This window comes from Triticum urartu, chromosome 5A (assembly GCF_056163025.1).
Source record: "Triticum urartu cultivar PI428250 chromosome 5A, HENAU_Tu73, whole genome shotgun sequence".
NCBI lineage: Eukaryota > Viridiplantae > Streptophyta > Magnoliopsida > Poales > Poaceae > Triticum > Triticum urartu.
In genome coordinates, this window is record NC_141877.1 from 363,562,760 (window position 1) to 363,585,847 (window position 23,088).

At 40.5% G+C, this 23,088-nt stretch overlaps 2 protein-coding genes across 2 annotated transcripts; both read left to right on the top strand.

The window, feature by feature from the left end:
* The first annotated feature begins 1,898 nt into the window (after positions 1-1,898).
* TOP6B (topoisomerase 6 subunit B) lies at positions 1,899-8,910 on the top strand. Its single transcript, XM_048673849.2, has 19 exons — positions 1,899-2,157; positions 2,264-2,316; positions 2,588-2,685; positions 2,780-2,885; positions 3,058-3,192; positions 3,276-3,327; positions 3,443-3,507; positions 4,228-4,334; positions 4,455-4,557; positions 4,640-4,725; positions 4,810-5,006; positions 5,402-5,517; positions 5,634-5,719; positions 5,813-5,885; positions 6,966-7,057; positions 7,137-7,275; positions 7,347-7,441; positions 7,808-7,982; positions 8,432-8,910. Exons 1-19 carry the CDS (start codon positions 2,010-2,012, stop codon positions 8,576-8,578), a joined length of 2,073 nt encoding a protein of 690 aa, XP_048529806.1. The 5' UTR covers positions 1,899-2,009; the 3' UTR covers positions 8,579-8,910.
* A 1,887-nt stretch (positions 8,911-10,797) lies between these two features.
* Positions 10,798-15,141, top strand: LOC125509011 (NAD(P)-binding Rossmann-fold superfamily protein). The gene is made up of 12 exons (XM_048673850.2): positions 10,798-11,023; positions 11,139-11,279; positions 11,451-11,499; positions 11,675-11,692; positions 11,779-11,894; positions 11,963-12,076; positions 12,811-12,861; positions 13,234-13,322; positions 13,402-13,462; positions 13,591-13,668; positions 14,409-14,516; positions 14,688-15,141. Exons 1-12 carry the CDS (start codon positions 10,889-10,891, stop codon positions 14,811-14,813), a joined length of 1,086 nt encoding a protein of 361 aa, XP_048529807.1. The 5' UTR covers positions 10,798-10,888; the 3' UTR covers positions 14,814-15,141.
* Positions 15,142-23,088: the final 7,947 nt, after the last annotated feature.

A 23,088-nucleotide genomic window follows, 5' to 3' on the forward strand; every position in this document is an offset into this window, starting at 1 on the left:
ATCTGGATACCCATGCTGGCTCCCACATGTTCCATCGGTATGCAATTCCCTTTGTCTATCGGTATGTTACTTGCCCGAGATTCGATCGTCGGTATCCCCATACCTTGTTCAATCTCGTTACCGGCAAGTCTCTTTACTCGTTCCGTAACGCATGATCCCGTGACCAACTCCTTAGTCACATTGAGCTCATTATGATGATGCATTACCGAGTGGGCCCAGAGATACCTCTCCATCATACGGAGTGACAAATTCCAGTCTCAATTCATGCCAACCCAACAGACACTTTCGGAGATACCTGTAGTGCACCTTTATAGCCACCCAGTTACGTTGTGACGTTTGGTACACCCAAAGCATTCCTACGGTATCCGGGAGTTGCACAATCTCATGGTCTAAGGAAATGATACTTGACATTAGAAAAGCTTTAGCAAACGAACTACACGATCTTGTGCTACGCTTAGGATTGGGTCTTGTCCATCACATCATTCTCCTAATGATGTGATCCTGTTATCAATGACATCCAATGTCCATGGTCAGGAAACCACGACCATTTATTGATCAACAAGCTAGTCAACTAGAGGCTTACTAGAGACATATTATGGTCTATGTATTCACACATGTATTACGGTTTCCAGTTAATACAATTATAGCATGAACAATAGACAATTATCATGAATAAAGAAATATAATAATAACCATTTTATTATTGCCTCTAGGGCATATTTCCAACAATGGGTGTGTCGAGGGTGTTATAAATGGTATCAGAACCGACTCTCATGGTTATGCAGGCGTATGACACATGGGCACATCATGGCATATATGTCAACATTTTAACATTGGACGCACAATGTGTCAAGAGGGAATGTTCCCGCCGATTCCGACAAGGATGCTAGTTCCTTGAATGGGTGTATATGTGACATACTGGCTTCATAGAAATGATAGAGAACTCATATTAATAAGGTGTACATTTTTTCGGAAGCTCATCTCTAAGGAACCTTCACGTTAAGTTTATATTGCGATAACTTGAGGATGGGCGACTAACTCAGGAGTTCTTTCGAGTGAGATTTTTTTTTGCATAAAAGCCTGATGTTAGTCTGAGAGACCAGTTTAGATATCACCCCGTAGACAATCTTCGTGCCTTTACAATCTCAAGTCCTTCATAATATCATCGACGAAAGCCATTGAGGGTGTATTATTTAGGAGACGAACACCCTCAAGAGTAAAAAATAAGGCATAAATCATTCGGTAGAAATCCGCAAAGGATCTTTCGACATAGGACGCCGCTTCGTGTGTTGGTCCTCTAGCTCCTTATTCGACCAACGAAAGAGTTGACGCCGTCGGGAGCTTGTGAGGTTATGTCTCCCTGGATCTGTGGTGGTTGTCCAACCCTTTTCATCACCTTCTTCTCTGGACGGTGGCATGTTTCCTAGGTCGTTGTCACCGACATCTTCTGGCTCCGACCGGTGACTTTCTAGCCGTTGCTTAACAAATTTATTCTGCCTTCAACGGTGTTTTGGAGGTCGAGAGGAGGCATCAACTGTGCTCACGACACATCGCCGATGAGTGTAGAAGGAAGGTGGTGTTGATTTTCCCAAAGACAAGTGTGTAACTTAGTTGTTAGTCTTTTTTAATAAAAAATACTCTGTATTATGTTGGTCAGAAAGTCCGTGAAGACATAATTAAGTAAAGCATCAATCCCTCCTTAAAAAAGTGTTTTGGGCAGTGAGAAAACCCGAAAAAGTCATGGAACCTAAGATTAGGCAAGGTTCCCATAAGTTTTCCCATAATTGAACTCAAGTTTTGTATTTTGCGCCCTAAAAAATACTACTAGTTTGCTCAACTTTGTACTGAGATTTATCTGCGCCGTCCATTCTTCCATGGACCAGCAGGATCGACTTACTTTCATTGCCAGTAGCATCCCCGCAGTTGAACCTCCCCTCCCTCCCCAATTCTCCCCGCCCCTTGAACCCAAACCCTAGCTTACCATCCCGATCCCAAGAACCCACCTCGCCATGGACGACTCCAGCGACGGCGGAGCCACCGCCGGCGGCACTAAGAAGAAGCCTTCTGCGGCGGCCGCCAAGGGGAAGGCGACGGGAAAAGGGAAGGCCACCTCCAAGGCGGCGCCCAAGGCCAAGGAGAGCAGCCTCCTCAAGCAGAGTCAGCTCCTCGAAACCCCCCTTGTTCTTTCGTTTTCTTCTAGAATTCCGTCCTTGCATCGGTTCTATCGGCTGAATCGGGCCCTTTTGGGACTTCTGTGTTGCAGAATCGCCCGCAGAGTTCTTCGCGGAAAACAAGAACATCGCTGGTTTTGACAATGTGAGCTTGTGTAACTCGCTGTTTGTGTTTACTCTGGCGTAGTGGTCGACATCACTGCCTTTGAGGCTTAGATAGATGCCATCCCATTTATTTGCCCCTGGATTAAGCGCAGTCTTGTTTAAAATTGACATGGAACATACTGCGCAGAGCTGGGCTAAATAAGAATGAAACGGTCAATTAAAAAAATGATGGATGAACAGTAATATAGTTTTGAAGCTAATTTCTGTTAGGTGTCAGCAAACTCATTTCAGTGACTTATAATACTTGGCAGCCTGGAAAATCTTTGTACACCACAATGCGGGAGCTAGTTGAGAATGCTCTTGATTCAGCCGAGTCCATCTCCGAGCTCCCTGATATAGAAATTACTATGTAAGTGCTCTTCAACAGCATTTCTATTATCGGGTTCTTTTTCGCTTGGCAATGTTAAAGAACACTCTGTGGATTCCTTCGTATGTCTTGCCAGAGAAGAGATCACTAAGAGCAAATTCAACACAATGATAGGGCTAGTTGATCGAGAGCGCGTTGATGAAGCACTCTATGATGATTTTGAATCATCTAAGGCTCGTGAGGTAATACTACCACTTGCAAAAAAATTAGTAGTTCGGTCATTATTAGTTAAATAAGGTTTGCATACTGATGATATACTTATACTTTCCATATAAATATGTTATTGACACCCATTTATCTGTCTGGATTATCCTCCTTTATTCTGATACTACTGTAAAACTCCTCGATACTTAGAAACGCCTAGCTAAAGAAGCACGTTTCCAAGAAACACAAGCCAAAAATGCTGCTCTTGGGAAGAAAGTTAAGGACACTCCAGCTGCTCGCGGAAAAGGTCGGGGTGAGGCTTCATTTTTTAGAGTGACTTGCAAGGTATTGTCCATAATGACTTAACTTGTATGATGAGAATCTATCTTAGTATCTTTTGAACAATCTTGAATGTTTTGTGTGTCTAGGATAATGGCCGAGGTATGCCGCATGAAGATATCCCAAATATGTTTGGGAGAGGTAAGCAAGCTTTCAATATGATATTTTCTGTCAGATTTATTTTAGATTAAAACACTGAAGAAGGTATAAGGGCATGCTGTGCAACATCACTGGTATTATTGATATTTTAATGCAGTGTTATCGGGAACAAAATATGGTTTGAGGCAGACGCGTGGAAAATTTGGGCTTGGTGCTAAAATGGTAAAATTTCTTCACACAATTAAGTAGGAAACCTTTTTGTTTGTCACGAACTACCCTCTCATAAGAATGTATAGCGTCCATTCCTTTTGAAAGAAACAATGGGATCCAAACATTTGGCTGAATTTTGCCCTTCTCATAACAAAGTTTAGGACTTGTTTCTTTCTTTTGGTTCATAGCTGACTATTTTCTTGTTTATATTGGATAATGAAAATGTGCAGCCATGCAGTATTGTTGGTAGCTTGGAGACATTGATCGTCTTGTGCTGCTTTTCACGATCCTTTTCATTGTGTTCCTGTATAGCCATGTTAGAGATATGATTATAAGAAGAAACAAAAGTTTGAACTACAGTTGTAAAAAGAAAATCAACATTTTAGTTAGAACGGTTGTCCAATTTTCTCACTAAATTTGTGTTTAATCTTCAATAGGGAGACATGTACAGTTATGTTTTACGCTTGTAAACTTTGTGTTCTGATGGTTAAGCTGTCCCATGCATACAGAATGTGTGTGACATTTTGCCTCAGTTGAGTAAGAGTAACTAGCTGCGGTAAGCAGACTTTGAACATTGGACCTTTTATGGATATTCTGATGGATGATTATCTTATTCTGTTACTCTGTAGTTATGAACATGTTTGCAGTTAGGAGTTAAGACTCTTTGTTGCCTGTTCTGTCTAATTGAATTGTACTGCACAAATTCCAGTTAGTTTAACGTGTATTAAACAGGCACTTATTTGGTCAAAGATGAGTACGGGCCTTCCTATTGATATTAAGTCATCGATGAAAGGCCAAGATTATATCACGTTCTGTCGACTTGACATAGATATTCATAAGTAAGTGCTGCTTCTTGGTCAATGCTCTGTGAAATACAGTGAATGACTGGTCATTACTGTTTATCTTCATGTAAGTTGATTAGTTTACCTTGACTAATAATGGTAAATCTTACTACTCAGAAATGTCCCTCACATTCATTTACATGAGAAACGTGAGAACAATGATCACTGGCATGGGGCAGAAATTCAAGTTATTATTGAGGGAAATTGGACAACTCATCGTGTGAGTAGGATCTCCATTTCTTTTTAAAAACTGAAATAGTAAACTATCACTACTAAGCAGATTTATAATTTATTTTCTGCAGTCAAGGATACTACATTACATGCGACAGATGGCTGTCATTACTCCATATGCTCAATTCCTATTTAGATTTCTCTCAGATGCAGCAGAGTATGATTTTTCTTCTCTGGTACTTTGTGTCCTGCTAAATTAATAATCTTCTAATTCTTTGCATAATGACTCTGGTTCTTGCAGAAAAAATTTGACGATAAAATTTGCGCGAAGGACAGATGTTATGCCTCCTGTCCCACTTCTGACAAAGCATCACCCATCTGCTGTTGATTTGCTGCTGATAAAGCGCTTAATTACAGACACTACAAAGCCAAATCTTTTGCAGTTTCTGCAACATGAATTTGTGAATATAAGCAAAGCACATGCTGACCGTCTAATTGGTGAGTTACTTACTTAGTTGTGTGATATGCAGTGTGCTGGGGTTTTCGTGGTGGCTGTGGTAGTGGGGTTGTGAAGTTGAAAATCAAATAACTTAGTCACTATCTACTTTGATAACCATGTATTTCTATGTTTCATATTTCTAAAGTGATATATTTTGATATTTGGAGTAACAATACCTTTAGTAATTACATATGGTCTTGCTTTATACATGGTTTTGAGTTCATGTGTTGCTATTTGCAATATACTATACTTCCAGTCAAATCATTTCTTTGTGAAGCCTGTCTGTTGAGTTAAATATATATAGTGGTACTGCCATTACATACTTTGTTAATCTACCTATGGTTGATACCTTTACCAAATTTATTTTGCATATCACAAATATTCAATTTGACAGGGGAAATGGGGCCTGATTTTAGTGCAAAAACGACAGTCAACAGCCTTACATCACAACAGTTAGTACGAATACATCAGTTGTTTCGGCAGGCTAAGTTTGATGATCCCAGTGGCAATGTATGCATCCCTTTCCACCTTGATTTGTTAATCACTTATCAGCTGCTTATTGACTAGTCTATCTTTCACAAATGTGCAATTAGCAATCACAGTATAGAAATCAACCAATTCTATAGTGTCTTAGTCCTGCAGGTGAATACAATTTACGTCTAGGTATCATAAAAGAGCTGCACCCTGATTTGGTTGCAACACATGCAAGCAGGTATAGCATTTAATCAGAGAATGTCCCAGATGTTGCTTCTATCTTATTTTCAGTTCAATTATCCTAATGTCATAAGGCTACCCCTCTGTTTAGCCCTCAGGTTTTTGAAGGGCATCCATTTATTGTTGAAGCCGGAGTAAGCATTGGTGGAAAAGATGTTAAACAAGTAAGAAACTGTTTGTTTTGTATTTCACAAGGAGTATTTTCTGTCTGTCATCTTAAAATATCCTGAAAACATGTTCTGTCTTGCTCCTTTTGTTGTGGTCTGGATAAAGGAGGAACCACATACCTGAGCAGCAGCCACAAAGTTCAGGATGAGTTAGTTTTATTTCAATGGGTTCTGTTCCAGTTTTCCTTTTGAATAGAGAAGCCGAGAACTAGTTTTTGTGATGTAGTCGGCTCCCATAAGATGACATGGTTTGGAAATTTACTATCACTAGCAGTTAGTGATATAGGTGGATTGGATAGTTTATTTTGTTAGGGGCCCTCTCCACAAAAGGGGGATGCCAATCTATTTCGGTTCAAGCAAGAAACAATCTAGTGCCCTATCCCAGTCTATATCTTATCCTCCCTGTCCTGTATTTTTCTTCCCCAGTCAAGTCTACACCCTCTCCTCCTATGTCCCTACACCCCCAGCATTGAACACCTTTGTTTTCTCGTAGCTGCTTGCAGTGTGTGATGGCAGATATTGTGAATGTCAAAATTGATACTTCCTTCGTCCCATAATATAAGACGTTTTTTCAAGCTAACATAGCTTGCAAAAACGTTCTATATTGTGAGATGGAGGGAGTAGTAGTTTCTTCAATCATTTCATATTTCACATGAAGTGTCTGTTAGATTTCTGCTGATGCTCTTTCTATCTGTTTTTTTTCTCAAGTGCATTAGCATACATTATATATAGTCAAACTCATACAAAGGACTGTTGTACAACAAATAGGACATGTATATATATATATAATGTACACCCTTATGAATTTGCAACTAGCGGACCACAAAACGTGTGGCCCATGTGGTATTAAAAAAAAGCTACCTGCATTTTTAAGATACCCTTGAATCGCTCCATTTACTGATTTAGTGGATAAACATTTGATCACACGGCTAAACCTATTATTTGTGTTAATACCACACCCCGAGCTCCAGTTTAATATACTAGGGAACTACCTTTCCATTGTTAATATTGTCCTTGCCGAGAAGATTCATGCTAAAACAATTTCCTTCTGATGATAGCAATTCTATTTTTTTTCAGGGTCTAAATATTTTTAGGTTTGCAAACCGCATACCACTTCTTTTTGAACAAGGTGCTGATGTCATCACAAGAACTGCCCTAAAAAGGATCAAGTAAGTTTTCCTGTTAGTACTTCTGTTGTACTTCAGATGTTTGTCTCTTCCATTACTCTCATCTTCCTCTTCCTTTTAGTTGGAGCATCTACAAAATTAATCAGCAGCAGGACAAGATTGGTGTCTTCGTGAGCATTGTCAGTACAAAGATACCTTTTAAAGGAACTGGAAAAGAGTATATTGGGGATGATATAACCGAGATAGCAGATGCTGTTAAGGTATATTCAAACTTTCCTTATTTACTATATGGTCATCTACTCATCTGATATCAATCTGCTTGCACCTTCAGTCAGCCCTTAAGCAGTGCTGTGTCCAACTGAAGTCAAAGATAGTGAAGAAACTTCAGGCTCGTGAACAGCAGGACAGGAAAAGGAACCTGAACAAGTAACTCCTCTGCCAAAAAGTTTTTATTGAATGTTCTTTGGAGATTTGGTGATGTCTAGTTTGAGCGTAGATGTCAGGCTGTTTGTATTTTTCCTATGGCTATGTTTTGAATCAGGGCATTTGCTCAATCATGCATTTGATAGTGCTTGTTGAATGTTGATGTTGGTTAATAACGATGCATTGCGAGATTTAGGCTCACTTTGGAAACTTAGGGCAGTCTCCTTAATTTTAAGCAACATTTGTGTGAAAGAACAGGTTTGGGCTGATATTCAAAGATTGATTTATAAACATGCTTTGTGACGCTGATACCAGATAATCCAGAATTAGACAAGGTCTTATCTTACTCCAGTGATTTCTTATTCACAGATACATTCCTGATGTGGCGAGAACAATTATGGAGACTCTGGGAGAACTTGCAGACGAGTCTCCCCCCAAGAGGCCACGGTTTGACAAGGAAGACGAGGAACTCCTTGAAAAAATAAATTCGGAGGAAGTGACAGAAATGACTTTTAGAGATTGCTTGACGCAGCATGTTGAACAGGTAAGGGCAAACCTAACACTCTAGCATAAACATAAACCAAAGCATGAAAGCAATATGCATTATATATATTTTTCGTCCCGTGCTCTATACAGCCCATAGTTTTGCATCTTTCTGTGACTACACTACTGCCACATAAAAGTCATATCTGGTTTACACAAATCTATTACCTCCTTCCCAAATTACTTGTCTTAGATTTGTCTATATATGGATGTATCTAACACTAAAATGTCTAGATATATCCGTATCTAGACAAATCTAAGACAAGTAATTCGGGACGGAGGGAGTATATCTTTATGAAATTACATTATAACATCTTAATGCCTTTCTTGGTGCAAAGGTACATCCAGTCCTGAATCCCGGCATAGACTAAAAAATGTTGTACTACCTTCCACTGGTTTCGATTTGTTATCGTAAGATTGATCTTGTTTGCCCCAACATCAAACCACCAGGTTGACTATGAAATGGCGCTGGAGTATGCCATGCAGAGTGGCGTGAGCGAAGAGCCCCGCGAAGCAATCTATCTGAACTCGCTCGAAGGATCTTACAAGTTCGTCGACTTCCAGAGCCCCGCTTTCGTGTTTAGGTTCATCCCGTGAGGGCGCAATCGACACGCCCCCTTCCGTTCTCAGGTTGGTCAACAATAATGTGTTCCCATGGAACGGCGCCGTACACAATTGTGTTTAAATTTTCCCCATTGTTACCGGGATGATTTGTTAGGCTGTTCGAGCTCGCAGCTGAGTGTAGACAGCATAAACATCGCAAGTGGTTTTATGGAAGCCGCTGTAATTGAGGGTGTAACTTTTTTTGTGTGTGTGTGAAAACATTCTGGATTGTAATTGTATGTTGCATTTGTCGAGGAACAAGCATGTAAAAGTACATTGGAAAGATTCTGAAGTGATTAGTATGTAAAAGTACATTGGAAAGATTCTGAAGTGATTTGATGGGCACCTGCTGAATTCATTCTAATGATTACTATATTCTCGCGATCCCAAATTGCTGGGGGACCGTTGATCTCATCTAAAGTTACCCAGGAGGTCTCAGGAAACCATTAGCCCCTTACTAGCCCAGTTGGCATGTTAGGGCATCTCCCACGCTGTCCATCAAAACGGACACCTCGCTGGTCCTGTGATGCGTCACTCGTTGACGCTACTGGCGCTGCGATGCAGCACTCTACACGCTGCAAGCTGGCGTCGCTGTGGCGACTTTTGGTGATGCTGCATGGATGGCGACGATGTTGTGTGGACTGCTGCAACTGGAAACCGGGGATTGGCAGGTGTTGCGAGCGACCGACTCTTCCGATGGGTGCGCGGCTCTTGCTGTGAAACGGCTGCTGCGAGTCGGGCGGCGATGCTTTCTGGCGGCAACGCGTGCTGTTGCGTTGCTATGGCCAGAGGAAAACGGAGCAGGGGTTGTTGGTGCGATTGAAGGAGGACGACGTGGCATTGTGATGACAGATCGAACGGCTACACAGGAAGGATCCGACTGCTCGGGAGCCTGCAGAAATCAGCTAGTTTAGCAGCCATCATAATTAATCGAGCAATTTCTCTTGAGCATGTTTGGTTGGGGATAATTAGAGCTAGCCACTGAGAATTGAAGGAATACGAGACTTGAAATCTAGTATTGTTTAGTTAGGAAGATTAGGAATTCATAAGAGGAGACTTCAATTTCCATTGTTTTATTGACAGAGGAGGGGCAGGAGTTGAAAGAGAATTGTTGTAATTAGTCAATTTTAACCATTCATCATAACTTATGTTAATCTTTCATCCACCCCGCATACACCTTATTTCTAGTTAGTTTGACTAAATCATGGCAACATAATTAGTCTTTTTAGAAGCATACTAAAAAATAAATAAGAGGGAAATCACACGCAAGATGATATATATCATCAAAAACTGCCGCCGATTGACCGAAAGAGCGGCATTCATTCTTTATTGTCTCTATCACCTTGATGTTGTCAGAGTTCATCTCTATGCAGTTACACCCGACTGTAGTTGTCATTGAAACCAAGCCGTAAGGCCAGTGCCTCGGCCATAAACTGTAGTTGAAATGAGATTATTTTAATGAGTCAATTTTAACCCTTCATGATAACTTACATTAACTTTCCTCACTCTGTCCATCGTCAATTCTCATAAACGAAACAGGGGAATAGAATCTTCCACCCCCTCGCTAGTAGATAGATAAGGTTTTAGTCCTTGCAGGGACGACGTTTGGACAGATGTTGGTGCTCCTTCTTCGAGTCAGTCTTGCAGGGTTCGATCCTCCTCAAGTTCGTTCAGACGGATTAGATGGAGCTCCAGCGTAGATTCCTGCCAGCTCCTTGGGACGTCGAGATTAGATTTCTCGCCGTGCGTACACAATGACAATATTTCGCGTTAGGTTCTTCAGATCGATTTAAGGATTCAACGACGACGACTGCAACTCCAGGGTGTTGGTCTTTAAGGGCACGTGCACGAAGACTTTTCGACTGTCATCGACAAGGTCAGGCCGGCTCCAGTATGGGAGTGGCGACAACGGCATGTCGACGACTCATTCTGGCGGCAGTAATGGTCGTTCGATGGTTCATGGACCTCGGTATAATTTTTATTATGTTTGAGATGCTTTATACTTTCGGTGAATCTTTATAATAGATTTGATTCTTTTGACCAAAGAAAAAAAAACAAGAAATACAATTTCTTTTCAAATTCTTACACATACTTTCTATCATGTGCCAAACAGATAATTAAGAATAAAATGAACCATCTCATGTCTAATCTCGATACAACTTTCTGCTCTAAACTCCTGTTCCCTTTTCCAAATATTGCCGAACACGCTATGATAAAAAAAACGCGAGGAGGCCTCATCGTCAGATCTGATTCAGCAGCTGCCTTCCCTTCACTTCAGTCGTGAAGCAAACCATACTCCAAAGAATGGCGGGGGACGGCGAGCTTCTTCCCCGGATCGCGGTGGTCGGCGCGGGCATCTTCGCGCGCACGCAGTACATCCCCAGGCTCCGCGAGATCTCCCACCTCGTCGTCCTCAAGGCCATCTGGAGCCGCACCCAGGTCAGGTGTCTCCCCCTCCCCTGCCCCCTCTCACTCCTTTCCCGTGCCGTGACTCTAAAGCTTAGCCGCTTCTGCTCGTCGTGTGTAATCTGACTGTCGCGGCGCCATCCTCCAGGAATCCGCAGAGGCTGCTGCGGAGCTCGCCCGCGATTTTGCGCCTGGCATCGAGTGTAAATGGGGCGACGCGGGGCTGGAGGAGATCATGGGAGACCCTTCCATCCTGGGTGTCGCCGTCGTTCTTGCAGGCCAAGTCCAGGTATGTACTATAGTATGGTTCATGGAGAATTCCTTTTGTTTCAGAATGATTGATGCTCTGAGAATTTACTTCAGTGTCCACTTGTGTAAAGAGCAATTGGTACAATGCTGGACTGCAAAAGTAGCCCAAAACCCAGCCAAGTGTTCCACTCACTGTTGTACAAATGTGCAGGTTGAGCTTTCCTTGAAGATGCTCAAGGCAGGAAAGCATGTGATCCAAGGTAAGTGGGAAAACATATGAAAGTATGAAACTAATCTTAACTGTCTGATTTGAGCTATATGACCGGCAGCGACAGTAAATAATTCTTTCTCTTGGTTATTACTATCTCATTACCTTGTTAAATATCCTAATTGGTTTCTCGCGGTTTGCATGGTGTATTTCCTGATGCTCTGAAGAGAAACCGGCCTCTGGATGTAAGTACATGTAGCTTTTCAGCGCTTCTTTCATGAGCATCATAATGGATACAACGTATGTGATCAGCTTTGTCCAAAAACTTCAGCGACAACCGAAGCAGAAACTGCGCTATCAGTCTACAACTCATTCCCAAACAAGTTCCCCTATAAGCCAATTTGGGCTCTTGGAGAGAACTACAGATTTGAACCTGCATTTGTGGAGGTAAACATTTGCAACCGTAATTTTTTATTGTTAGTTTACTTCTGTAATCTCTGGACTTCTATCAACAGTCAAGCAAGTTGATGAACGATATTGGTGATATGATGAACATCCAAGTTATTGTTGAAGGATCAATGAACAGTTCAAACCCATATTTCAATAGCTCCTGGAGACGAAATTTTGTGGTAAGGAATCAAGTCGCACAGCGTCTTTTTTCTTTCAGTGCAACGTGCTTTATCTGCATTTCTCCTTACCATACATATAACCCCACTGTCCAAGCTAAACATTTCAGCTTACCTAACACATATGAGTAATGTATACTTGATTGGTTTGTGCTTAGCTGCACATTCACTAAACATAAGGCACTTATATGTTGTGTCAAAGGAGGATTTCGTATGCACATCTTGCCAACCAATACTTTTATACCATAGCAAAGTCAATGTAATGTTTGAATAAATTGCATGTTTTTTCTTTTGACCAATGTCATTTCAACTACCTAATCAAAATGTCATATAACTCTGTTTGCTTATCTACGCAAGTTTGTCTAATTTTTGTGTGTACATACTCAAAATCCATGGAGGTGCTGGTGGTACATATTTGGCCTCACTAATTCTCTAGTTACGTCAATTTTTTGGGTTCTAATCTAGTGGGATATTTCTGTTGGCATTGAAGTGGAATTCGCATGTCTGCAAGTCTGCAAGTCTGCAATAGCTAGGTCATTCAGCTTCTTCGGCTGTGAAGTATTCAAATGCTTGCAGCCATTCTTTTCATCAACTACATTTCTGTGGGTTTTCTCTCCCGAGTTCTGCAAAGAAAGAATCACCACATACTATTTACTTTGTTTGACATGACAAGTATTTCATCCTAATGAGTCGATATGTCTATCCTCGGTCCTTACTATGATAACAATAATTTGCAGGGTGGTTTCATACTGGATATGGGCGTGCATTTCATTGCAGGACTAAGAATGGTATTTCCCATCTTGTTTTTTTGCAAAAGTGTTGACCAGCTTCTGGCTTTTGTATCATGTGAGGAGTCATTGTAATCCATTTGAAGGATTTGATACTCTTAAGCAGACATAAGAAATATTATCCGGTAGATGGATTTGATGCTCACTACACGGACATGGTCGTTAAAATACACTTCACAAGTACACAACTGCTACTATGAACATATTGAAGTAGTTAAGTTTGATTTTCCAGTTGCCCAGTTATGCACAGCATAATGCAAGTGAATGAGAAGGCTTATGCGTGCCAATTAATGTGCTATTTAAGATTATTACGAAGGTTATTATTTTTTTACTTCTCCTTACTCTGTTAACATATGAGCTCATTTGTAACAGCTTGTTGGTTCGGAAGTAGCAACTGTATCGTCTATCTCTCGTCATGTGGACACGGATTTACCACCACCTGATAACATTTGTTCTCTTTTGTAAGTTATGAAAGATACAAAGTGAATTTTGTAAATGTTACATTTTTAGATCTTACAGACCCTTGATGTGCTAGTGCAGCCAACTGGAAAATGGATGTGCTGGGGTCTTAGTATTTGCAGTTAATTCGAGGTCGCCAAAGGTTAAGATTTATTTTGTTGCAAAAGATGTGTGGCACATATTATTCTTTAGGCATATTAGGTTATCATTCACCACATTCTTTCTTTACTTCCATTTTTTTGCTGATATTGCTAGACATATGATATTTAGATATTGTGGCGGGTTGATGGAACAAAGGGAACAGTAAAAATTGAACGTGGAGTTGATGGTGGGAAACATGGTTACCAGGTAAAAGCCACTTTCTCTGCAAGTGCCAAATGAACTTTCAGCCTGCTTCTCACTGTTTATCCGACCTGCCAGTCACACACTATCCACCCCATTGGCTTCCCCCACTTGTTATTTGTTCCACGAGTTTGGTATTGTTTTATTCATTACATCATGATCACACTGCATTGCTACAAATAATAGTGTTACTCAGACAAAGGTGCGGAGTCTATCTCTGATTCGGAAAAAGGACTTTGGATTTGAAAATGCTACTTGGATATGCACACTTGTGTTGGAAACTGTCTTGGATTCGGGCGTCCGATTCTTTTTATGTCGGACATGGGTCTCCGCATAACACTGAAGTCATGTTCAGGCAGGATGTTACTGAAGCAGTGTATCTTTTTCTTGAGAATACGCAAAAGATTTATGCATCATTACATTTAAGGAAGATAATATAGTTTGACTGTTACAACACTAAGTTGTGGACTTGGCTAGCCAAAAAACCAAGAACCCTATCTTGGTCATTTACCAGGACAGTAGCTTCAGCAATACATGGACGCAACCTTGGATCATAGAGATTTAGCCGATTAGCGCGCCCAAATGGTCCTCTTCTGCTTTTCCCCAGACCTCGCGTCCTCCTGCACTGCAGCGACATCTGGTATCTTGTTCGGAAGGATGCAGACTTTCCTTGTCTTCCAACTGCCCACATGATTGAAACAGTGTAAATCGACATTATACTTATGAACTATGTCATGCATTCACAGGTGCTTTTCTCAAGCGAAAGTGGGGAGTGCCAGAAGACTTTTTACCCATTCTGTGGTGTGCATGAAGAACTGAAAGCATTTGTCCATGACATGGTGCAGGCTAGCAAAGTATGTTGTTAGTATTGGTCAATCTCTGTTTTTCTTTTCTCGCATAGATCGTGGGTTCTCATGATGTCAGAATTTGCCATAAACCAAAGATCATTTGCCTATATTCCACAGAATGCTTAAAAGCATCCCAGGATTTCATCATACTCTCTCTAAGTTGCCCCACTCATGCAGGATGGGGATCACAAGGCTGAACCCCGCAGTTCTTATGTCGAAGGTGCTCGTGATGTTGCTGTTTTGGAAGCCATGCTTGAATCTAGCGCGAAGCAAGGAGCCATGGTGCAAGTGAAGAAATTCTAACAAATCTCAATTAGCAAATGAGGGAACATGAACATTCTTCTGCTAGAATGATCGGTCCGGTAGGACGTGAAAATTTGTAGCATCGGCGACAAAAGGAACACCATTTTATGATTATTATGCAATTGATGCTATAGGATAGGATGCTGCAAGTCGGGCTGTTCCCTGGAACCATCATTCTTTCACACAGATCTATACGACAGCTGCTACAGATTTATTTACCATATACTGTACTATCTATCACGTATACTCTTGCTACTGATCTTGTATACTATTTCTTGCATTTTATGTTGAGGAAAAAATGTACTCTTGCTTGTTGTTTTCCATTCCAGCTGCATATACAGGTGGCTGAGACCCTCAACTTGGGAAAGTGGGTCAATATGACAGTTTGGAGAGTTGTTTTCCTGATGTGGCATGCGATGTGGGTGGCACATAGTTATTGGATTTCTTGTATAATTTCACACTGAGCTTAGAAAAACACTGAACAAGATTCTGAAAATTGATTTTTTTGATGAAAAACTTAAGATATTTAGAACTGATATAACATTTACTTTCAGGAGTAGGATATTAGGGTGCATGTTGTTGGGATTTTGGAAATCCAGACCAGAAAAAAGCCAGACTCTATTTTTCTTCTGAAGTTAGATTTTTTTTTGCGGGTAAAAGTTTGATTTTTCTTCTTCCAGCTTTTCTAATTTCCACAAAATCTAATATTGTTTTGAGTATTTAAAAATTTATATTGTTTTAAATATTTTTTACTGCGCTATTGTTTTGATTATTATTATTATTGGTTTACATATAATCATCTAGCGAATGCCACGTTGCCAAAACCGTACGCGTGTCGCTGTGTCATGCCAACAAAACCACTCTCAAAACGTTGTTATAGCATTTGCATTCTTTCTCACTAGAGGTGAGACAAATGTTGTTATAGCATTTGCATTCTTTGTCGCCAGAGGTGAGACAAATCGACTAGCATCAATGCTACATACGTGATATGGCAGTAGACAGTTTGGTGCTCAATGCTAAACTAGTTAAAATGACATTTTGAATTCATGTCAGTAATTAAACAACATAAGGTATTTGGCGACGTTGTAGAGGATGGGCTCTTGAGATGCGTACATATGGGGATGAGTGCGAAGTTGTAGAGGATGGGCTCTTGAGATGCGTACATATGGTATTTAAGAAAAAGGCTCCAAGGAGCCCGTCCTCCATATCCTCTTTTCCGGAGAGACGACATATTAACCAACAAATCCTATATGCCGCTCGCTGCTTCGCACAGGCGACCAAGCAAGCAAACTTGAGATGGGGCGGACCATTAGGTAGCTACAGTACAACAGAAATTTTGGTTCTGAGAACTTTCTGGAAGGTTCCTATCTGGTTCTAGCAACTTCCAAAAAAAGGTATCAACCCGGTTTCCTTTTTATGTTTTTCTAGATTTTTATTTTTTTCAAAATGTTTGAAAATTTCAAAAAAGTTGGGAAATTTCATTTTTTTTTCAGAAATTAGGGAATGCTCAGAAAATTTAAAAATGATCTGAAATATCATTTGTTCAGAACTTAGAAAATGTTCAGAAATTAAAATTTTGTTTGTAAATTTTAGAAATTATTCTCTTTTTTCAAAAAATGTTTGCACTTTAATTACAAATCAACCGAAGAAAAACTAAAAAAAACTATCAATCGCCACAATGGAGTTGTTAACTTTTTTTTAGGGGTATCACCAAGTTTTATTACTCAAAATCCAGTGATGTGGGATACAAAAGGGATCATGAGGTTGAACCAACCAGAAGTGCACCCCTAATTGAGAGGATGCAAGAACTTGGCGAAGCTATCGGCGTCGCTATTAGCAGCTCGACCTTCAAAGGAAAAAGTACAATTAGACATTTGAGACCTCCTACTAATCTCACTAATGATGTTACCATATACTCTGTGGCTTGCTTTCTCTATATCCTTGAAGCATAAGATCCTCTGTGAGAGATAAAGCCTCTCAACAGAGCTGTTAACAACCGTAGCGTTTGCTATAGTAAGCGACTTTGATACAGTCTCGTGCTGATGGGCCAGCCCACTTGGTGACACCCCTATGCGAAAGGCTAGCATCTTGACACACGGAGCGTCATATATGGAGTCCCATATGGACAGAAAAGGTTTCTATCACATTTTTTAACAAGAGAATATCTTTTGAAAATTTGAACTCTTTTGAGAAACAAAATTAATTTTAAATTACAAACATCATTTGAAAAGAGAATCATTTTTTGAAAAATTATGCCAAAATTTTGAAATTTAAAACATAAAAAACAATTTTAAAATATGAACAATTTAAGAAGAGCATGCAATTTTTTGAATTCTGAACATTTGTTGAAAAAACCAAACAATTTTAAAATTCTGAATAAAATTTGAAAATTCATTTTCTTTTTGAAATTTGTGATTCTTTTTATAAAATCATGATTTGTTTTTGGAATTCGTGAGTTAAAAAAAGAAATATAAAAAATAAAAATGATTTTTTAAAAAGGAATCCAAAACCCAGTAAAAAACAACAGAAAAAGTAAACATGTCCAGGAACCTTCTAAAAGGTTCCCAAAACTGGCCAGGAACCTTCAAGAAGGTTCCCAGAACTCGGTGGCTTGCATGTGTAATACAAGAATCCTAATAAACAGAGTCAAATTGAAGCCAAACCACGTGAAAAGGTGTAATTAAGCATGTTATTATGCCAATAAGGACCTCAATCTCATTTTTCGTGCGTAGGAATTTGTAAAAGAGGTCCAAGTGAATTGTAAAATTCTTGGGTTTTTTCTATTTTTTTCTTTGCTACATTCCTTTAAACCAAAGGCATGAATAGTGACACATAGGAAAATATCCTATTCCATGTGTTTCCTTCACTTTTTCTTCGAACCAAGCGAGGCCTAAAGCCATGTAGGTCAGAAAGAGTTCATCTTAGAAGAAGATAAACCTACGCACTATAGGAAAGCGATGGTGGCACCCAGCTCATAAAGGATGACTTAAAGATATATAATCCAAAAGAATTTCATCGAGTTTAGAACTTGATTGATACTCGGGAAAAACAGACACTAATGGTAATCATACTGTCTATAAAGCAAAGATAGTTGCAAGAGAATTTTGCAGATTGTGTGAGTCGATTATGAATCTATCTCACCAGAAGCAATAATAAAGTCTAAATGGATTATGATAAAACAAGTATCAAAGGAGCTGGAATCAACATTTTTATGAAATAGTTTAACTTCATTAGAATGATGAGATTTGCATATTCAAGAAGTTTAGTGGAAGCAATGTGACATTTCTAAAATTAGTATGTGGATGACATATTATTGGAAATAACATACATTTTCTTAGCACAATAAAAGGTTTCATCTAAAAGAGTATTTTAATGAAAGACTCAGGTAAAATAGCTTATTGGATATCAAATTCTATGGAGATATAGATCAATATATCCAATTGTGCCAAAACCGAAGTATGTGCATTTGACAAGGTTTCAAAAAAGTTTGAAATGGAGAATGATAAAAGATTTTCTCCCGATCGTCACATGGTGTAACACTTAACAGAATCAATGTTCCTAGACAATTGATGAGCATGTGTAGACGATTGGAGTTCAAAATACCTCAACAATTGAACCCATCATAAGATCCATTATAAGTACAAAGATGAATGTTCCTTATGTACTAAGTGGTAGTAACAGTGATCCTGAGATGGCTCATTGGGCAGCTAATAAAAAATTACCAAGTACCTCAGAATGATAAAAAAGGACGTGAATTTTCGTGCTATTGGAGGTTGTTGCGTGAGGCCTTCCCACTTAGAGTTTTATTTAACTGTTGTTTTGGGTGATTCCTAACTCGGAGGGTCAAAGCTGGTGTGTGTTGGTCAGGTGTGTTTACTTCATGTCGTGGTTTTATCACGACAAATGTCCTCGTGAAAGGACTTAGTCGTGAGGCCATCGCCGCTAAGTAATAACTTGAACGGGGTTGATAGGAATCGAGAGACAAGGGTTTTACCCAGGTACGACCCCTCGCGGTGGAGGTAAAAGCCCACATCCTGCTTGATTGTTATTGATGATGATGATCTCGATTACAAGGGTGCTATTTTGCTAGCTCTCATCTCGAGAGCATCTACTTTGATCTTGTCTAGGACTTGTCTGTTTATCCCGACCTCTCCCTCTTGGGGTGCCCTGCCCCTCCTTATATAAGTTGAAGGGGGCGGTTACATGTAGAGTCCTAGTAGGACTACAACTAGTGTGTGTAACATTGAGCAACGAGACGAGCTTTGTTTCTGACAACTTGACCATGCTCATCTTCTTGTTGCGATAGATCCATTTGGTGCCAATAATATTGTGCTTGCGTGGATCAGGTCGTTTGACTAGCTCCCAGACATAATTGAGCTCAAATTGTTGAAGCTCTTCTTGCATAGCTTGAATCCATTCTGGTTTCATAAAGGCTTCGGATATGGAGATGAGTGCAAAGTGCCCACAAAAGTTTGCTAGTTGCGTAGCTTTTGATCGAGTAAGAGGACCAGGTACATTGATGCTATCAAGAATCTTCTCAATCTGAACTTCATTTGTGACCCGAGGATGAACAGAGCGAAGATTTTGTTGTTGCTGATCATTGTCTTAATCTTCAGCATTGTCTTCAGGCTCAACATTGTCTTCGTGTTGCGTAGGAGCTGGAATGACAATTTCCTCTTCTGCCTGTTCCTCGGTGGGTATGATTTCTCCAGTACCCATTAGCTTGCTAGATTCACTAGGAGAAGCTTCATCTAGCACATTTGGTAGGTGCTCTCTTTGCGAGCCATTAGTCCCATCGAACCGCACATCTACAATTTCAACCACTTTATAGTGAAAGAGGTTGAAGACCCTATAGGTGTGCGAATCCTTTTCGTAACCAAGCATAAAACCTTCATGTGCTTTCGGTGCAAATTTGGAAGTGTAGTGTGGATCCTTGATCCAACAGCTAGCACCGAAGACTTTGAAATAGCTTATGTTTGGCTTCTTACCGGTGAGTAGTTCATAGGATGTCTTCTTGAAGAATTTATGAAGATAGACTCTGTTGATGATATGGCATGCAGTATCAATGGCTTCAGGCCAGAACTTTCTTGGAGTCTTGTACTCATCAAGCATCGTACGGGCCATCTCTATAAGGGTCCTGTTCTTGTGCTCCACGACACCATGCTGTTGAGGTGTGTATGGAGCAGAGAGATCATGAGTGATGCCCAGTGTATCAAGATAAGTGTCGAGGCCTGTGTTCTTGAATTCTGTGCCATTGTCACTTCTGATGTGCTTGATCTTGATGCCATAGTTGGTCATGGCGCGATTGAAGAATCTTCTGAAGACATCCCGCACTTCAGTCTTGTAGAGAATTATATGCACCCAAGTGTATCTAGAGTAATCATCAACAATTACGAAGCCATATAAGCATGCAGTAGTGGTAAGAGTAGAGTAGATAAGTCCATGTGTAACAGCTCGAAGGGACGTGAAGACGTCATGCTTGTCTTCGAGGGATGTTTTGCCCTAGTCATCTTCGCAAGCACCACATAGATGATCCTTCTTGAACTTGACGCCCTCGATGCCAATGATGTGCTTCTTCTTCATGAGACTGTGCAAGTTCCTCATGCCCGCATGTCCTAGCCTTTGATGCCAAAGCCAGCACTATGAAGGTTTTGCTAGAAGACATACGACAAGGTGTGGTCCTGCGGAGAAATCTACCATATACAGATCACCTTTTCAATAACCTTCGAAGACTAGAGATTTGTCAAAAGCCATAAGCACAAGGCAACGATATTTTCCAAATATGACAATCATGTCAAGATCACAAAGCATTGAGACAGACATTAAGTTGTATCCAAGGGATTCAACAAGCATCATTTTATCCATGTGTTGATCCTTTGAGATAGCAACTCTACCTAGGCCCAATACCTTGCTTTTACCAGTGTCAGCGAATGTGATATGGCTTTTGGTAGATGGTCAAAGAGTAGAGTACATGAGAAGACTTCGATCACCAGTCATGTGGTTAGTGCATCCACTATCCATGATCCATTCAGTAACTTTTGGAGTCGTACCCTACAATGCAGTTAGTTGGATAGGCTTCACCAAGAGTATTGTGAAGCACAAACATTTGACGTACAAGCATACTATCAAAGTTAAGATTCTTAGATGGTAAGGTAGGATGTTCATCAAGAAATCCAGGGATGAAGTAAATGGTAAGACCATTTTGGCATTTTATCTTGCGTCCCACATGATGTTTTAGGTCCCCAACATTGTCTTCAGAATTCAACGATTTTCGGCTGGAGACCCGACCATGCAAGAGAAGTTAATTCTTCTTAACCACCCACATCTTAAGGGGTGGCTTAGAAGCAATGAGTCTAAGTGCAGCATCTGAGAATTTTGGCTTTGGAGCACTAGCAAATAGTTTTGTAGGAGGTGAATAGTACTTAAAAGAATATGTAGAAAAATTCTTTGATTTGTGAACATAGCGTTCTGAAGAAACACGCTCATATTCATGAGTCTGATGATAGTTTCCCTGCAAAACATAGGTGTTAGGGTGACCTTGTGAGGTCCTCTGCCTGTATGAAGCCTTTGGGCCATATGAAGCCTTTGATCTGGGGTTTGTCTTCTTCCCCGGTGGTGTCATGATGACATTCATGGGAAGCTTCTCAAGACGGCTTTTAGGAACCCAAATCTTCCTCATAGGAGACCCATTCCTGCAGTTAGTTCCAATAAACCTGGCAAACACTTCACCGTTCTAATTCATGAATAGTTTATAGTTTGGGTCAAATGACTCATCAATAACAATGGGGTTAGCAAAAGTGAAGCCAAATAAGGTGGATGGATCCACCGAAGGGCCCTTCGCAGCAACCCATGTGGTTTTGGGGCAGGGTTGTCAGAATCGCGATTCTATTATACGATTCTACGAATTTACGATCCAAACTAACCCCTCTGATTCTATGACTTTAGTTCATAGAATCTACGTTTCTACGATCCTGATAGTGAAGATCCTACGATTTGCGATCCTACCATCGGATCTCCGATCCTATTCAAAATCACGATTCTGACAACCTTGTTTTGGGGTACTGCTCAGGCTTCCAGTAAGAACCATCAACATTCATTTTCCTCTCAAAACGAACACCCTCTTTCCTAGGGTTTCGGTTCAAAATCTGTTTCTTGAGGACATCACATAGTGTCTGGTGTCCTTTGAGGCTTTTGTACATGCCTATTTCAAGCATTGTCTTCAACCTGGCATTCTCACCAGCAATATTAGTGGTATCCTCAGAAGAGGGGTTAGTTACTGATAACCCACAAGTATAGGGGATCGCAACAGTTTTCGATAAGTAAGAGTGTCAAACCCAACGAGGAGCTAAAGGCAGAACAAATATTCCCTCAAGTTTTATCGACCACCGATACAACTCTACGCACGCTTGACGTTCGCTTTACCTAGAACAAGTATGAAACTAGAAGTACTTTGTAGGTGTTGTTGGATAGGTTTGCAAGATAATAAAGAGAAAGTAAATAAAAGGTAGGGGCTGTTTAAGTAAAGAAACAATAAAGTAAATATAGCGAATGTGGAAAAGTGGTGGTAGGAGTTGCGAAATTGTCCCTAAGCAATTGATTACTTTACTAGACCGATAACAAGTATTATGTGGGAGAGGCCGCTGCTAGCATGTCATCCCTGACTTGGAATTCTATGCACTTATGATTGGAACTATTAGCAAGCATCCGCAACTACTAATGTTCATTAAGGTAAAACCCAACCATAGCATTAAGATATATTGGTCCCCCTTCAATCCCGTATGCATCAATTTCTATGCTAGGTTGAAGCTTCTGTCACTCTTGCCCTCCAATACATAGTCCTATCAACATACAACTAACCCTAGGGTGTGATCCACGCGCACAATCATATGATGGGCACCAAAGGACATCAACATAACCACAAGCAAATTAAATCAATCATATCAATTCATCAACCACCGATAGGACAACAAAAATCTACTCAGACATCATAGGATGGCAACACATCATTGGATAATAATATGAAGCATAAAGCACCATGTTCAAGTAGAGGGTACAGCGGGTTGCGGGAGAGTGGACCGCTATAGATAGAGGGGGGAAGGTGATAGAGATGTTGGTGAAGATGGCGGAGGTGTTGGTGTAGATCGCGGTGATGATGATGGCCCCCGGTGGCGTTCCGGCGCCACCGGAAGCGAGGGGGAGAGAGCCCCCTCCTTCTTCTTCTTCTTCCTTGACCTCCTCCCTAGATGGGATAAGGGTTTCCCCTCTGGTCCATGGC

Excerpts from the sequence above, each read along its gene's own strand:
- TOP6B (XM_048673849.2), top strand. The coding sequence starts at position 2,010 with ATGGACGACTCCAGCGACGGCGGAGCCACCGCCGGCGGCACTAAGAAG. Across the intron at positions 2,158-2,263 it reads GAGCAGCCTCCTCAAGCAGA|AATCGCCCGCAGAGTTCTTC; the intron begins GTCAGCTCCTCG and ends TCTGTGTTGCAG. Across the intron at positions 7,276-7,346 it reads AGATAGCAGATGCTGTTAAG|TCAGCCCTTAAGCAGTGCTG; the intron begins GTATATTCAAAC and ends TTGCACCTTCAG.
- LOC125509011 (XM_048673850.2), top strand. The coding sequence starts at position 10,889 with ATGGCGGGGGACGGCGAGCTTCTTCCCCGGATCGCGGTGGTCGGCGCG. Across the intron at positions 12,077-12,810 it reads CCTGGAGACGAAATTTTGTG|GGTGGTTTCATACTGGATAT; the intron begins GTAAGGAATCAA and ends AATAATTTGCAG. Across the intron at positions 14,517-14,687 it reads ACATGGTGCAGGCTAGCAAA|GATGGGGATCACAAGGCTGA; the intron begins GTATGTTGTTAG and ends CCACTCATGCAG.